Source organism: Natrix helvetica (assembly GCF_964273705.1).
Source record: "Natrix helvetica genome assembly, chromosome: 1".
Taxonomy (NCBI): Eukaryota; Metazoa; Chordata; class Lepidosauria; order Squamata; family Natricidae; genus Natrix; species Natrix helvetica.
Window position 1 is genome coordinate 364,511,780 of NC_138548.1, and position 17,427 is coordinate 364,529,206.

The 17,427-nt window shown below is 45.5% G+C and overlaps 2 protein-coding genes across 2 annotated transcripts in view; one reads left to right on the forward strand and one right to left on the reverse strand.

Annotated features, from left to right (window-relative positions):
• The window catches only part of LOC309384826 (H-2 class II histocompatibility antigen, E-S beta chain-like), a 45,720-nt gene extending 39,817 nt beyond the window's left edge, over window positions 1–5,903 (forward strand). The window contains exons 3-6 of the mRNA XM_081938639.1: window positions 3,929–4,210; window positions 4,360–4,473; window positions 4,712–4,735; window positions 5,595–5,903. Coding sequence (XP_081794765.1) covers window positions 3,929–4,210; window positions 4,360–4,473; window positions 4,712–4,735; window positions 5,595–5,608 — 434 coding nt within the window. The 3' untranslated portion in view covers window positions 5,609–5,903. The remainder of the gene's footprint in view (window positions 1–3,928; window positions 4,211–4,359; window positions 4,474–4,711; window positions 4,736–5,594) is intronic.
• LOC309384804 (uncharacterized protein) overlaps window positions 1–17,211 on the reverse strand; it is a gene marked incomplete at its 3' end in the record, with an annotated part of 351,454 nt that extends 334,243 nt beyond the window's left edge. Inside the window, exons 1-3 of the mRNA XM_081938597.1 lie at window positions 17,153–17,211; window positions 15,924–16,053; window positions 11,767–14,301 (exon numbers count right to left, since the gene is read on the reverse strand). Coding sequence (XP_081794723.1) covers window positions 12,560–14,301; window positions 15,924–16,053; window positions 17,153–17,209 — 1,929 coding nt within the window. The 5' untranslated portion in view covers window positions 17,210–17,211. The remainder of the gene's footprint in view (window positions 1–11,766; window positions 14,302–15,923; window positions 16,054–17,152) is intronic.
• Window positions 17,212–17,427: the final 216 nt, after the last annotated feature.

Below are 17,427 nucleotides of genomic sequence, written 5' to 3' on the forward strand. Positions count from 1 at the left end.
GTCCACAATTGCATATAAGTTCTACTTTACTTCTACTTTATCAGCAATATCAATATTATCAATAATTATATATCTCAATATTTAGCAATAATTAACCTTCCTTAATATCACGTTTCAATATCTACACATTCTTATGTATTATTCCATTCTATTTTGATCCTTAATTATCATATATCCTAGAGTTATATATCACACTGTTATCTTATACAAATAGATGTCTCTCAATTGTATCAATTAGATAGGTATTCAATTTTAGTAATAAGTTTCTCTCTATGCATATATATCAGCTTATGTGACTGTTAAGGTTTCTTGCGTCAGATCGCAGGGTTCAAATTTTTGATCCACTAGGTGTCACCCTCTGTTCAGTATCACTGTTAGTGTCAATCAGTTAATGCAGCGGTTCTCAAATAGTGGGGTGCGCCCCCCTGGGGGGGCGCGAGGCTCCGTAAAGGGGGGCGCGAAGGCTCCCTTTCCATCTGGGTGCAACGGCGGCGGCGTGGGCGAGGCATAATATATCCCGGCTTGAAGTGGCAGCGCTGGGGACTGCTCAGAGACTCATCAGAGCCGCGGGCTGGATCTGTGCAAGAAGCCTGCTCAGGCGGGGGTGGGAGGGAGGGAAGCATGGCTGTCCCAGGCTTCCCTCCCTCCCCCCCCAGCCCAAGCAGACTTTTTGCACAGCTCCAGCCCGCGGCTCTGATGAGTCTCTGAGCAGTCCCCAGCGCTGCCACTTCAAGCCGGGATATATTCTGCCATGCCCTCGGCGGCGTCTTTATGCAGGTAGCTCGCCTCCCCGCCAGCAGCTCCACCGCCAACATTCCGTCTGGAAGCGGAAGCGCAACAGCCGCTGTTGGGGAAGGGACAAAGGGGCGGCGGTCGCCCGATCTTGCCACCCCCACCCCTTCGCCCCTGGTAACGGCGACTGTTGTGCTGCTGCTTCCAGCTGGGATGCTGGAGGAGCTGCTGGCAGGGAGGGAGGGAAGAAAGGGAGGAGGGAGTAAGGATAGACAAGCAAGAGGGAAAGAGGAAAGAAGGCAAGCAGGCAGGAAGGAGGCAGAAGGAAGGAGGGAAGAATGGAACTGGAAGGGAGGCAGGGAAGGAGGGAGGGAGAAAGGAAGGATAGGAGGATAGGGAAAGAGGAAAGAAGGCAGGCAGGCAGGGGGAAAGAGGAAGGAGGGAACTGGAAGGGAGGCAGGAAGGAAGGGAAGGAGGAAGGGAGGGTGGAAGGAAGGATAGACAAGCAAGAGGGAAAGAGGAAAGAAGGCAAGCAGGCAGGAAGGAGGCAGAAGGAAGGAGGGAAGAATGGAACTGGAAGGGAGGCAGGGAAGGAGGGAGGGAGAAAGGAAGGATAGGAGGATAGGGAAAGAGGAAAGAAGGCAGGCAGGCAGGGGGAAAGAGGAAGGAGGGAACTGGAAGGGAGGCAGGAAGGAAGGGAAGGAGGAAGGGAGGGTGGAAGGAAGGATAGACAAGCAAGAGGGAAAGAGGAAAGAAGGCAAGCAGGCAGGAAGGAGGCAGAAGGAAGGAGGGAAGAATGGAACTGGAAGGGAGGCAGGGAAGGAGGGAGGGAGAAAGGAAGGATAGGAGGATAGGGAAAGAGGAAAGAAGGCAGGCAGGCAGGGGGAAAGAGGAAGGAGGGAACTGGAAGGGAGGCAGGAAGGAAGGGAAGGAGGAAGGGAGGGTGGAAGGAAGGATAGACAAGTAAGAGGGAAAGAGGAAAGAAAGCATGTGACTACGGTGGGAGACGAGGAAAGACCGGTGTGCTATGTTATGCAGAGGTGTACTTATAACAATTTTATAGACAAATTAGACTATTTACAGTTGCGTGGGGGGGGGCGCGAAATGTTTTCTTCTTCCTAGGGGGGGCATGACAGAAAATAATTGAGAAGCACTGAGTTAATGCAACAAGTCCAGTGACAAAGGAAAATAGAGGGGGGGGGGTAACAAAGCCCTCTAATCGTTCCAACAGAGTAAGAAGAAAAAAGTCAACAAGTCAACAACCAACCCGAATGTTAAACAATCCTTCTGTGCTTTACACGTCTTCTCAGCAGTTACTATGTCCTCCTCCTGTTGTCCATGCCGGGTTTTCCTTCTCTCTCTAGCCAATTTAGTTCAAGTTATTTACGCCGTCAATTCCAACTCAGTAATTCTGCTTTCACAGCTTTTTGGCAAAATTCTGAAAGATCTCCTTCCCAGAACCTCCTTCTTTCCAGCTCACCCTCTCTGCCAGTTACGCGTTGTTCTCCTCTTCTTTGGGTTGTCAATAATAGTAACTGATGTCTCGATTTCAACTGCTTTCTCTCTCTGCTTCCTTCTTATGCGGTCGCCATTGCTCCGTTTAGTGGGTTTCTCCTACCACTGGGAGGATTTGCCTTACCACCCCAGCATCTTCAGAGTTTCCCCCTTAATCTGTTGGTCCCTCCAGGATCCACAGGGCTCAAAAATGAGCCCAAACGAAGAGAGTTAGAGGTCAGGAGAGCTCCCGTTCCTCAACTCCAAGCACGATGATGTCACCACAGGAAGTCCCCTCTGAGTCTTATGCTTGTTGTTCCATGAACCCCAACAAAGGAGCATCTCACTAATTGCAATACTTTAACCCCAAAATTACTTCCAAAATTACCATCGATTCTACGGGTGCTTCATCAGAAAGAAATGTTTAACTCTGGCTCACATTTTCTACTGCATTCGGCATTAAAGTTGATATTAAAAATAAACCTTGAATATCACCGTGTGAGGGAGACAAAATGTATTGTGTGTTCCTGCTGTTTTAAACTGAGAGGTCTCCAAATGTCGATTAAATGAAATTCCTGGATGGACAGAAGGAGAAAGTGGTGTTTCGGAGGAGGGTGGGGGTGTTTAAAAATAACAAAAATGGGATTTCTGTTGGGTTTTGATTTGCCTTCATCTTTAGTTTTGAGTCTCTTCCACAAAATAAGAGAAAAGAGAGAAGCCTTGGAAATTAAAATGATTTAGTAAATTAGACCAATCCTGCAACATACGAATAAATGATTTAGCATGAACAGCTGATTGGCGGTTGGATTTGCCTCCCGGAATACTGCGTATCAGCCATTCAAGGCTGCGGGGATCACCACCACCCATCACCACCATTGCTGCCTATCGCTGCTGCTGCCTGTCACTGCCTCTGCACACCCCATTTTTAGCCTGTTCCAGGCAACAGGGATCGCCGCTGCCTATTGCCGCCACCTGAAAGAGGGCAAGAACAGGGCACATGGAGGCAAAAAATGGGGAACACGGAGGTTGGAAACAGGATACGTGGAGACAAAAAATGGCTGTGGAGGAAATGATAGGCAGTGGTGATCCCTGCAGCCTGGAACAGCTGATAGGTGGAATTCTGGGAGGTTTTTAAGAAGAGGTTGGAGAGCCACATATATGAAATGTTCAGGGTTTCCTCCCTGAGCAGGGGGTTAGACTAGAAGACCTCCAAGGCCCAATCCAACTCTGCTATTCTGTTCTTCTGCTGAGGGATTTGCCTATTTTGACGATTCTTCCCTTTTGATGAGGTCACCTGATCCCAACCAGGAAGGATTTATGTTTCCCCATTTTTCAGGATCCCTTTTCATGTCTTCCTGCAATTTGCTTTGGAGGATGACTCCAAACACCGTCCCAAATGTCTTTTCTCCAAAGGCAACTGGACTTTGGTTTTCCTTCAAGACATTTTGCTTCTCATCCAAGAAGCTTCGATTCAGGCACTCAGAACTGAAGAAACTTCTCAGATGAGAAGCGAAATGTCTTTTTTTGGGGGGGGGAAGCTCCTTTGGGTCAACCATGACCTGGACTGACTCAGAATCTCCACAGACACTCAAAACACAGAATATTTTTAAGAGAGAAAAGGAGCCTTGAACTAACCAACTTGGTCTTCTGTTCTGGGCTCTCCTGTGTCTCTCATGTGCCTCCTTCCCCTCCTTCCCTCCAGCCAAGCCCACCGTCACCATCTCCCCCACCAAGATGGAACCCACTTCCCCCAACACCATCCTCCTCTGCACCGCGACGGGCTTTTACCCGAAGGAGCTTGAGATCCAGTGGCTGAAGAATGGCCAGGAGGAGAAGGAGGGTGTGGCCTATGGGGAGGAGCTCCAGAACGGAGACTGGACCTACCAGCTGCAGGTGATGATGGAGACCCAGCCCCAGCGAGGAGACGTCTACACTTGCAAGGTGGAGCACGCCAGCCTGGAGGCCCCCATCACTGTCCAGTGGGGTAAGCCCCTCCCCTCCTGCTCTGGGGACCCCATCCTGCCCTGAGAAGGGGAAGGACCCTCCCTGTAGAGAGAATAAGAATGGACCCTCCTCCTGGGGGAAGGTGGGCCTGATCCTCCTGCTCAGGTGAGGCTCCTTCTCCTTCCCCAGAGCCCCGTACCTCCAGCTCTGCCAGGAGCAAACTCTGGACGGGGATAATGGGAGCTGTGATAGGAGTGGCCTTCTTTGCGGTGGGGCTTTTCTCCTACCTGAAGAGCAAGAAAGGTGAGTCTGGGGGGCTGGAGGAGAGGTTGTGGGGAGGGGACCATCTAGGGGAGGCCTCTCATCAAGCTCAGCAAGTGGCCAAGAGGGTCTCCTTGAGAAATATTTTTGGCAGCTTCTCTTGTTTGAGGGGCTATTAAGGGAAGATCCTGCAACCTATTATGGGCTATCGAAGGGGAGTGGGACCCTCTGAGTCCTGCAGCCCATGAAGGGTCCTGATTGGGTCTTTTTCTCCTTCCAGCAATTCCCATCCAACCTCCTGCAGGTGAGTTTCTCCTCTTCCTCCCTCATCTCAACTCCTAAAAGTTATGTGTGGTTTACTTTAATTCTTTAATTGTTCCTTTTTAAAAAAAACATGCCTGAACAATATTCCACCCCTGTGGCTATTCTGAAAGGGGTGAGTCCCAGGCTACCATGCACTGTGTCATTGAAGGCCACTTCAGCAAATGGCAGGAGATGTTCCCAGATAAATTGCTGATAATTAACATAAGCATCTCAGGTATTGTTCTATCACTTTGTTAGCTCGTTCTTAAGCACCTTTCGTACTTGGATGGAAGGTGGAGCTGAGCCCTTGAGATGACCCTATCAACTTAATGAACTCCAACTTCCAAAACTTCACCCTGAACTAGACACCCCTCCCCCATCCGAGATGATCCTTCTTGGCACCCCATTCAGACTCATTTGGGCTCATTAGTTGGAACCTTGACAGGCTCCTCTCCCTGACCCCCCCCCCTTCTCCTTGTGAGAATTTGCACGATTTCTGGCCAAGTGACCTCAGTCTGCACCTTTTTCTGCCACCCCCTTTGTAGCCCCCTCTTCTTTCTTCATATGGAACGTCTGCAGGGAGTGGGGGAGGGGGATGCCCTCTTGATTAACCCTCTAATTAAGTCAGGGAGAATTCCAAAATCCCCTTGAGATGAAATGGGGAGGAATCCCTCATCCATCCCAGCCTTTTCGTTCCTGCAATGGGCACATTCTCCCTCTATCTGTCCCTGCCTATCAACCACCCCCCTGCAGTGTGGGTCTGCCTTGGGGTTGGGGTGCTAAAAGGGAAGATAATATGATTTTTACACTAAAAGTTTCTTTTTATATTCTAATTTTCTTCCCCATCTCTTTTTCTACAGCACTCATGAATTAATCCTGCTCTCTGATGCAAAAGGAAATTATTTCTTTAGTAGCTGATGATTCTTTCTCCTGTTTGCAACCTCTGAAAAATGGAAGCTGAAGTGGCAGGTTGGGGAGAGGAGGAGAATGTCAGCCTGGACCTTCTCCTGCTGAGATCCCCCCCCCCCAAGCATCCTTTCGGGGCCTCCCTTTCTTGGGAAGGAGGGTTGGAGACGATCTAGACTGCCCCCAGGAATGCTGGGTGCACCTGTCACTCAAGCCCCCCGCATCTCCCCTGGCTTTGAACCCACAGCAGCTTCATCTCCATCACGCTTCCTCCGAATCACTTCCCTTCCTTTCGCTTTGCTGTAAAGGAATAAACTTCCGATGTAAGAAAATCCTGGAATTCCTCCTTCCTTCCTCTTTCCTTCCCCCACAGGAGGCTTCTCCGTCCACTGCCTCTGGATCAACCGGCTTGGCTGCTTCGGGTCCGAAGCCAGAACTGGTTTGGGTGGGCAGATCCAGGGAGGGGAAGGGTCTGGACCCACTCCTGCTTAAAGGCTTCCCCTTCAAGCCCCCTCTTGAGGTGCAGAATGCCAGCAGACACAGTCGTCTCCAAGCACTTTTGGGGAGCCATTTGAGCCAATTTCTCCCCTTCACAACCGGAGGCTCCTGCCACATTTTGGCACCCGACACCTCCCTCCCTCCCTCTTTGGGGCTCAGAAACTAATGGCATGGGGTCTCCTGCTTTTTGGTATAGATAGTGATGGGTCTCCCCTACTTGAGCAGGGGTTTGATCTAGATCAGCGGTTTGTCAGGCCTGTAGTTATGTTCTTTTTAGGATCTTTGGCCTGCCACACTTTCTTATAATTTTCTATGATGTTTCAATAGTGTAGTAGTTGGGAGGGGGGAATAGAAAGGAGTAGGATTGTAGAATGGATTGTTGACATTCTTTTGTAGAAGCTCAAGGTCATCTTTTGTCTCAGCACCTCGACACCTGGCCGGAAGAAGATGGGTGTACATGCCAGTGTGGAAGATGATGATTGGAACATGTGATGGATTTGTGGGTGTGGGGAGAGATCATGAACTTTCAACTAGGTGAACTTACAGGATGTAATTCAGAGTTGAAATTTCCATAGCCGTGCTAACATGCCTGCGGAATAAATTGCACCTTAAAGGATGTTTTGCCTTGGACAATGATTTATTTCTGCATGGTATTTAGAACCCTAACACGGTTCTCAACCTGTGTGTCGCGACCCCTTTAGGGCTCGAACGACCTTTTCACAGGAGTCGCCGAGGAGCCTCCCACGGAAAGGCTGGCGAGAAGCCAGCCCGAAGGGAAGGAGTGGCTCAGGTTTCCCGCGCGGTGGAAGTAGAGGTGCCAGAAGACTGACGCCAGTCCGGCCGCATTCCCATGCGGGCATTTTTCAGCTACTGGTCCTGCCCGGGAGGTCCTACGGGGCACACGCCTTCGCCAGAGTTGAGCTGCATCAAAGGGGGAGGCTTGGGCAGCGAGAAAAGCAACGGCTGAGGAGAGGCTGCGGCGGCCGCCGAGTCTCCACCTGACATCGTTTTCCCCCTCTTCCCCCGGCACAGGCCTGGCTCCCCTGAGCCGGCTCTGCTTAGTTCCGCCGGGAGAATGTTAGCTGGAAACCGAACAGAAAAGCAGGGAAGGGAGACCGGACTGAGGACGCGGGAGGGGGAGGAGGGGGTTACTGGTTGGAAGTCTGCGAGGTGGGATCACCAGGAACCAGCTGGAGGAGGAAAGAACAAAACCTTGCGCCGGTAGGGGAGGGGCTTCTGCTGCTCCTCTCGCCTATGGCGGCCGAACGCCCAAGATCAGAGAGAGAGAGAGAGAGAGAGAGAGAGAGAGAGAGTGGGAGAAAGTAGAGCCGGAATGGAGGTGTTAGATATTTGCATAAACTGCTGTAGTCTTCACTCAGGTCCTCAGCGCACCATTGCAAAGCCTCCTGGGACTGGACTGGTTCAAAGCCCTGGGCCTGGAAGTCACGAGCATCAACGCCGTGGGAAACAGCAGTGCCGAGGAGATTTTTAAGGAGTTCGAGGACGTGTTCAGCCCCAGCCTTGGTAAGTACGTGGTGACGCCAATCTCTTTTAATTTGGACCCAAACGTGGCGCCCATCAGACTGAAACCCAGGAGAGTGCCTTTTGCCCTCTGGCCAAAAATTGATAAGGAAATCGACAAGCTGGTCGAACAAGGAATCCTAGAACCAGTCGACCATGCTCGTTGGGAAACCCCAATAGTGACCCCAGTAAAACCAGACGGGTCAGCCTGCATCTGCGCGGACTATAAAAGTACAATTAATGTCGCTCTACAGCAGAGTGCGTACCCTGTGCCCATAGTACAACATCTCTTACACTCATTGGGGCCAGGAAATTTTTTTGCAAAATTAGACATGGCACAGGCTTACCAGCAGTTGCCTATAGATAGTGCCACGGCGGAGGCCCAGACTATAGTGACGCATAGGGGTGCATTCAAATGCAACCGCCTACAATTCGGTGTGAGTATTGCCCCTGGAGGGTTTCAGAGCGTCATGGAACGGCTTTTGCAGGGAATACCAGGAGTCGTTCCCTATTTCGATGACATCATTTTGCAGGACCAGTTCAAGGCCAAACGTTCTTAATAGTTGTGGACGCATACTCGAAATGGCTAGAGGTGGTCCTGATGACCTCGATCACGGCAGAGGCTGTCATCAAGGTACTACGGAGACTTTTCTCCACTCACGGCCTGCCCGATGTTCTGAGCCCTCCGACCAAGTACAGGAACAGGCTCAGCCCGAATTACACAGGTCGACCAGAACGAAGCAAAGACACACATACTTACAGGATTACGCAATGAACTGGAACATTCCAACTAAGAGGGGAGGGGTGGTAGATATTAGCATAAACTGCTGTAGTCTTAACTCAGGTCCGCCGTTTAGGCGGGAACAAACGGTTACTCTGATTGGTTGGGAGGTCTGCCAGCTCCCCACAGTGATTTATGTTCCTTTGTCTTTGAACATGTGGGAAATTCTTTATGGTCAAAATGAACATTTGCAATTGGCTTTGGAAAATTGGGTAGGTAAATTTTCTTGTCACCCACCAGCAGACCCTCGATTGGCTTTATTTAAAAATACCTCATTGTCCTTTTGTACTATGGAATCTAAGCAACCCTTATCTGCCCTTACAGTGTTCGCAGATGGTGGTAAGAAGTATGGTGCTTGTACATGTCTAGATCAAGGGACTTGGGTTACCAAAATTACGCCCCCTCAAACCTCTGCACAACGTGCCGAATTGGCTGCCACAATTTTGGCTTTCCAATGTCATTGTGACTATCCATTTAATCTTATTGTAGACAGTTTATATGTTTTTAACCTCATCGCATCCTTACCCTGGGCTTACCTGTCTCCGGGTTTGGATCAGATTCTGTATGGAATGTTTTTAACCTTACAGGCTCTTTTGGAAAAATGAGGTGCACCCTATTTTGTGGGGCACATGCACACTCATCAGCCTTTTCCAGGCCTCTTGTCAGAGGGGAATCAAAAGGCTGATGAAGACACACAGGTAAGCATGGCTGAGGTAACTCCCTGGAACAGCCATAGTTATTTTCATCAAAATGCGAAAGCCCTCATGAAACAATTTGGCATTTCAATGGGAGAAGCAACTGCTATTGTTCAACAATGTGCTTCTTGCAGTCAGATTTCCACCTCTATACCTATGGGGGTTAATCCTCGAGGTACGGAGCGTAATTCACTTTGGCAAATGGATGTTACTCAATTTGCGTCCTTTGCTCCTTAGAAATAAGTTCATGTTACCATTGACACTTATTCTGGATTTCTTATGGCAACCCCCCAGCGAGGGGAGACTACGAAACATGTCATTAATCATTGCATTCAGACTTTTTCGGTATTGGGCAAACCCCATGAACTGATAATGGTCCTGCATATATTAGCAAAGGTTTTGCAGACTTTTGCCACACATGGAACATTGTCCATAAATTCGGTTTACCTTATAATTCCCAGGGACAAGCAATCTGTGAACGTGCGAATGGCACTCTTAAGCGGATGCTTGAAAAAATTTATAAAACTGAAAGGGGAAATTGCCCTGGTTTGCCTGGTATCCAAAATACTATTAATCTTGCTCTTTTTACTCTTAATTTTTTAAATTTAACTGGAACTCCTGCAGCTACGGCAGCAGACCGGTTGTTTTCTTCTCCTTCTACAGGTCCACAGCCTTTAGTTTGGGTCCGTATATTGCCTGATCCCACTTGGACTGGTCCTCACAAGCTAATAACGTGGGGTCGCGGATACGCTGCAGTAGAAAAGGATGGCAAAGTTGTTTGGATCCCTGGGCGTTGTGTGCAGCCTTATCATCCTAAGCCTGAACCTGAAGCCAACCATTGAACAATATATTGGCAAAGCAGGAGACCTTGGAGATGATCTTTGGAACAATAATAATTTCATAAAGGATGTTGCTAAGACTGCTAAAAAGTTGAATCTTACAAATTGTTGGATTTGTATGCATATGCCTGGGGATGCAAGGGGAGGGTTAACATTACATGGGTTGCCTTTTAATTTTAGTGGGTGGAAAACCTTTATGCCTGAGTTTAAGGCCACATATAGTATATCAGCTAAGGTTCATTTAAAGTTGAGAGAGAGTGCTTCTATTTGTTTCCAATCATTTGGGTTGTTTTCCAATGCCATCAGCATGGGGAAATGGTCCCAATGTAATAAGACTCATATTTGGAGTTCCTCTCAGAGATGTTCTGCTATAATGAGTCAGTTGACTGCCAAAAGCGGAAGGGCTCCACGATCTACGAAAGTAATGAGAATATGACAGTGACCGAGTATTGGGCTTGCAGTTTTATGGAAACTTTAATCACCATAGCTATCTTGTCTGGAAAAGTTGCCGTGCCAAATGGCATGTGGCTCCTGTGCGGGAACGAAGGATATCGTCAACTCCCTAAGGACTGGAAAGGAATTTGTACTTTTGGTTTGGTGATTCCTGTGGTTTATGCTATTGATAAATTACCTAACACTCGACTTCGCAACAAAAGGGATAACATTGAATCTCCTCTTTCTTTGGGGGGTGATATAGGCACACAAATCAGTAGAGCAATTTTACCTCCATTAGGAGTTGCTATGAATTATAGAGATTTGCATATTTTGAATAATTGGACTGTTGCCATGTTTAATGAAACCATATTAAGTGTTAAACTTATTAATCAGGAATTGAAAGATATAAGAGAAGTTACTTTGCAAAATCAGTATGCTCTTGATATTATTTTGGTTGCTAAGGGAGGTGTGTGTGCTTTGATTCATTCTCATTGCTGTATGTATATACATGATAATTCACCTAATATCACTAAAACAGTGCAAGTTATGGAAGATATGATCAAGAATAATCCGCTCCAAGGGACTGGTTCGGGTGCTGTAGACATATGGGGAGCCATGTGGTCCTGGTTGCCTGATGGGTCCTGGATTCAGAGCATAATTTCCACCGGAATCATGGTGGTTGTAGCCCTTGTGCTGTTTTGCTGTTGTATTCAATGTATTCCATCTTTGATGTCTGTATGTAGGAATATGGTATCTGGAAAAAAGACAATGATGTACTCAAGCAGCCAAGATGAGCTTATGAAAATCACATCATTTACAAGTGAAGGAAATAAAAAAGAAAAGGAGATGTGGGATTAAATTGGCTGTGCTCTTTGTCACGTACTCATGTCTGACAGGATATGTGGATTGTCTATGAGGAACTATGTGGATTGTCTATGATTAGACTTTCTTGTGTATTTGAATAAAAGAGAGTGTCGGGCTTTGCCCGGGGCTTCTCATCCCGAGGACATCCTTGTGTCCGTGTCTTTCATGGGTAGCCGGGAAAATCCCCACATTAATATTCCTATAGGATCTATTTCAGACAAGCGACTATCCAGACTCTTCTTTAAAATGTCCAGTGATGAAGCAACCTCAAATGTCTGAAAGAAAGCTGTTCCGCTTGTTAATTGTCTTCATTGTAAGGAAGATTCTCGTTAATTCGAGGTTGCTTCTCTCTTTTATTATTTTACATGTGTTGTTTCTTGTCCTGCCCTCTGGTGATCTGGAAAATAAATTAACCCCCCTCCACTGTCTAGCAGCCTCTTAAGAACTGGAATCATGTCATTCCTAATCCTCCTTTTCTGTAGACCAGCCAAACCCAAATCCTTTAGTCCCCAGGCCTTTAATCATCTTAGCTGCTCGTTTGCACTTTCTCCAAAGTCTAAGCTTCTTTTTTGTAATGTTATGACCAAACCTGGATGCAGTATTCTAGTTATAGGCTTACTAAGGCTTTATATAACAGTTCTAATAATGCACATGATTTTAATTCTATGCCTGTTTATACAATCAAGGATTATATTAGCTTTTTTGGCTGCCGCCACACACGTGACTCATGTTTAAGTGACCATCCATTAGGACTCCTAATTACTGTTCTGAACTAGGCTTCATGCAATCCCTGCCCAGGTGTAAAATGTTACCTTTCTCCACATTAAGTTTCATTTTGTTGGATTCAACCTTCTCTCATTTTGATCACAAAGGCACAATATACATACACAAACAAATTTATAGAGACATGGTGGCTCAGTGGTTTGAATGCAGTACTATAGGCATCAGCCCATAGCCAGGATCCTGACCGGCTGATGGTTGATACAGCCTTTTATCCTTTTGAGGTCGCTAAAATGTTGATTTTGTAAACTGCTCAGAGTGTGGTAAAGCATTGTGAAGTCTAATTGGAATTACTATTGCTATATAGTTTCTCCCAAGTGTGGATCCTTTTAGGGGAAGTAAGGTTACTTCTTTGAGCAAAGGTCTTTCCACACTCCATGCATTTATATGGCTTCTCCCCTGTATGGATCATCTTATGGGAACTAAGTGTACTGCTTTGAGCAAACATCTTTCCACATTTCATTCATTTAAATGGTTTCTCTCCTGTGTGGAGCTTTTGGGGCCTTCTAGGTCCACTGCCATGAGTAAACCCCTCTATGGATCATCTTATGGGAACTATGTGTACTGCTTTGAGCAAAGGACTTTTCATACTCCATACATTTATATGGCTTCTCCCCTGTGTGAATCATCTTATGGGAACGAAGTGTACTTCTTTGAGCAAAGGTCTTTCCACACTCCATGCATTTGTATGGCTTCTCCCCTGTGTGGATCATCTTATGGGAACGAAGTGTACTTCTTTGAGCAAAGGTCTTTCCACACTCCATGCATTTATATGGCTTCTCCCCTGTGTGGATCATCTTATGAGAAGTAAGATTACTTCTTTTAGAAAAGGTCTTTCCACATTCCATGCATTTATATGGTTTCTCCCCTGTGTGGATCATCTTATGGGAAGTAAGTGTACTTCTTTGAGCAAAGGTCTTTCCACATTCCATGCATTTATATGGCTTCTCCCCTGTGTGGATCATCTTATGGGAAATAAGATTACTTTTTTCAGCAAAGGTCTTTCCACACTCCATGCATTTATAAGGCTTCTCCCCTGTGTGAATCATCTTATGGGAAGTAAGTGTACTTCTTTGAGCAAAGGTCTTTCCGCATTCCATGCATTTATATGGCTTCTCTCCTGTGTGGATCATCTTATGGGAAGTAAGTGTACTTCTTTGAGCAAAGGTCTTTCCACATTCCATGCATTTATATGGCTTCTCTCCTGTATGGATCATCTTATGGGAAGTAAGTGTACTGCTATGAGCAAAGGTCTTTCCACACTCCATGCATTTGTATGGCTTCTCCCCTGTGTGGATCATCTTATGGGAAATAAGATTACTTTTTTCAGCAAAGGTCTTTCCACACTCCATGCATTTATAAGGCTTCTCCCCTGTGTGAATCATCTTATGGGAAGTAAGTGTACTTCTTTGAGCAAAGGTCTTTCCGCATTCCATGCATTTATATGGCTTCTCTCCTGTGTGGATCATCTTATGGGAAGTAAGTGTACTGCTATGAGCAAAGATCTTTCCACACTCCATGCATTTGTGTGGCTTCTCCCCTGTGTGGATCAACTTATGGGAAGTAAGTGTACTGCTTTGAGCAAAGGTCTTTCCACACTCCATGCATTTATACGGCTTCTCCCCTGTGTGGATCATCTTATGAGAAGTAAGATTACTTCTTTTAGAAAAGGTCTTTCCACACTGCATGCATTTATACGGTTTCTCCCCTGTGTGGATCATCTTATGGGAAATAAGATTACTTCTTTGAGCAAAGGTCTTTCCACACTCCATGCATTTATATGGCTTCTCTCCTGAGTGGATCTTTTTGTGGACAGTAAATTGTCTGCTTGTTCTGAAACATTTTCCACATTCTAAACATTTATAAGGCTTCTCTTTTGTGTTAATAGCTTTTTGAGATGTAAGGAAGTTATTTTCAAGAGGAAGAATGAATGTCCCATTGTAATTTTGTCCCTTGTGTCTTCTTATAGCATCATCTATTTTGTCTTGGGTTAAATAGTGTTCATTTACATTAGCTTTGATTAGCTTCACACTTTTTCCAATATTTTTTTTCCTTATTTTCTCCTGTTGGGCATGAAAGTTTGGCATTGGAGCATCGGTGGAAGATGAGCTTTCCTGAATCCAATTCTTTGACTGGTTTCTCTCATGGCTTTGAAATTCCATTCGATCCCCAAACTTCTCCGTTCCATCTTCAGCATTGATCACCTGGAACAATTCACAGGAATCTTGATTCTCCTGCCCATTATTACCTTCAAAGCAAAAAGGAAATGAAAATGATAACAAGGTTAGAGAAAAAAAAATCAAACTGTAGAAAGTGAAGTGAATTTCCTTCTGAATTTCTCTGAAATTCCAGTAGGTTGTATATTTGCATGCTTACAGGGGTGTGATATAGACATGATGATTTCTATATTCATGAGTTATGAAAGCTTTGAAAATATATAGGAAACATCTCTTCCTTTACAATTATCTCTATATATGCAAATGTCACTCAGTCAGTTTTGAGTTAAGGAATAGAATAGAATAACAGAATTGGAGGGAGGTCTTCTAGTCCAACCGCTTGCTTAGGCAGGAAACCCTACAGCAATTCAGACTGGTTATCCAACATCTTCTTAAAGACTTCCAGTGTTGGATCATCCACAACTTCTGGAGGCAAGCTGTTCTACTGATTAATTGTTCTAATGTCAGCAAATTTCTCCTTAGTTCTTCTCCCTTTTATTAATTTCCACCAATTGCTTCTTGTCCTACCCTCAGGTGTCAACTCGCAAAGCACTTCCATGTCTGTTATCAAGTTGCCATGGGCGGAAGGGTGGGGAAGCGTATTCCATGCATACCTTCAGCCAGGGTCAGATCTCAGATTACCACAGCAGGCTTGTGAGGCGTAGAATTCTACAGCTTGCTGGACAACCACATTGGAAAATGTGATTTATGACACAGACTGAGGGGAGGGGGAAAACAGGGGCAAAGTTCAGCCGTAACTTATGGGATCAGATCTGACTCCGCTTGGGTAATTGCCAAAATGTTACTGCTAATAAATGACTGGATTTCTTTGGAAGCTTGACTCGAGACTCATATATTAATTAGGGCATCTTTTGAAAACCTGACACAGGTGCCTTGGAGAATAGTTTGACTCCCTCGTTTTTGTGGCAGCCTCTGAGATATTGGAACACTGCTATCATGTCTCCCCTAGTCCTTTTCATTAAAGTAGACATACCCACTTCCTGCAACCGTTCTTTAAAAGTTTTAGCCTCCCGAACAATCTTGTTCTTCTCGGCACTCTTTCTAGAGTCTCTACATCTTTTTTCCATCATAGTGACAAACACTAGATGCAGGATTACAAGTCTGGCCTTACCAAGGCATTATAAAATGGTATTAACCCTTCACGTAATCTTGATTCCATCCCTCTGTTTATGCAGTCTAGAACTGTGTTGGCTTTTTTGGCAGCTGCTGCACACGGCTGGCTCATATTTAAATGGTTGTCGACTAGGACTCCAAGATCCCTTTCACAGTTACTACTATTGAGCAAGGTACCATCTATACTGTACCTGTGCATTTTGTTTTTGTTGCCTAAATGTAGAACCTTACTTTTTTAACCATTGAATTTCATTTTGTTAGAATAGCACCCAATGTTGAAGTCTGTCAAGATCCTTCTGCATCTTAAGCCTATCTTCTGGAGTGTTGGCTATTCCTGCCAGCTTGGTAAGTCCCAGTAGGATGGGGTGGGGGAATAGGTAGGGCGAATGTTGCAGGGCCTCTGCTGTCATTTGTAAGTGTGAACGGTCGTGGTGCTGCAACACTCATAATTTTGGGACTGGGTCTCAAGTACTTGGTAGAAGGCTGGTCATAACTTGGAACGGTCGCTAAGTGAACTTACCCAGAGAGACCATGTTCCTATGGTTTTCAAGCATGACTTCCGAATGCAGCGCTTTCTGGTCAGGATCCATCTGAGACCACTCCTCCTCAGAGAAATACACAGCCACCTCCTCAAAGGACACCAGACTCTCCTGAACATGGAAAAAAGAACAGAGGATTCACAAGATCTGTTCATTTTCATCAATGATTTAGCCAAGAGGATAGAAGGGGAACTCCTCAAATTTCAAGGCAAGACCAAATTGACAGGAATACCAGCAGTCCAGAAGATAAGCTCGAGATATAGAAGGATCAACAGATTGGGACCCATCTAACAAGACGAAATCAACAGTGAGAAATGTAAGGCTCTACATTTAGGGAAAAAAAACCAAATGCACTGCCATAGAATAGTTGATACCTGGCTCAACAATAGTAAGTGCAAGAGAGATTTTGGAATCCTAGTGGACAATCACTTAAACGTGAATCAGCAGCAGGCTACAGTTGCTAAAAAAAAAACCCAACAGAATCAAAGGATGCATTAATCAAGATCAAATGAAGCGTTAATACCACTTTAGCCTTGGTAAGGCCACACTTAGAATCCTGCATCATTTTTTGGTCGCCAGATGTAAAAAAGATCTTGAGACTCTAGAAAGAGTGCAGAGAAGAGCAACCAAAATTATTAGTGGACTGGAGGCTAAAAGATATAAAGAACGGTTGCTGGAATTGGGAAGGTCTAGCTTCATGAAAAGAAGGACTAGGGGGTTCTCAACACGGCCATTCCATTTGGATTTTAATAGTCTGCTTTATTTTTTGATACAGAATACTTATTTTTGAACTACAGGTTATAAACAAGGCTTTTAAAAATGGTAATGTGGCAATGTGAGTATTTATTTATTTATTTATTTTTCATTAGCTCTGCACCCCCATGTGGGTGCTGTCAATGAATGACAAAAAAAATGGGTCTCTAGCAGTTCCTGCCACTGTGATACGTCTATTCCTATTTCTTGAAGGACTTTTAAAAAATTGCTTCTTATAAACTCCAAGTTGGTGGGGTACCTAGCAGAACAAGATAACCAGAGGAAGCCATGCTGGCTGACAGCAACTTCAACCTGTCATTCTGCTGTCCATGTTGTGGAAGAACACAAAAATAATCCAGGCCAAACAAGGGGGAGAAATAGAAAGAGAGAGCACTCTGCACACCCGCTTCACTTCCTGAAGGGAGAATAGAAATCTAATAACTTTTCCCTTTCTTACTTTATTTGTAGGTCCAACTGCTGTTTGATCTCTGTCATAAAAACCAGAAAGCTTCATTCTTTGTTTCTCTGTAAGGAATAAGTAATTTCAAAATGCATATTTAACAAAGTAGGAGGAGATATTCTATAGAAGAGGAGAGAGAGTGAAAGTAAGACAGACGGGTAGTCAGAGGATCTTCCATTACCTCCTGAGGTGTCCTGACTTTGATCTTCCCAAGGGATCCTCCTGAAAAATAGCTCCTGAGGGGGATTTGATGGATTCTTCTTTCCCTCAGG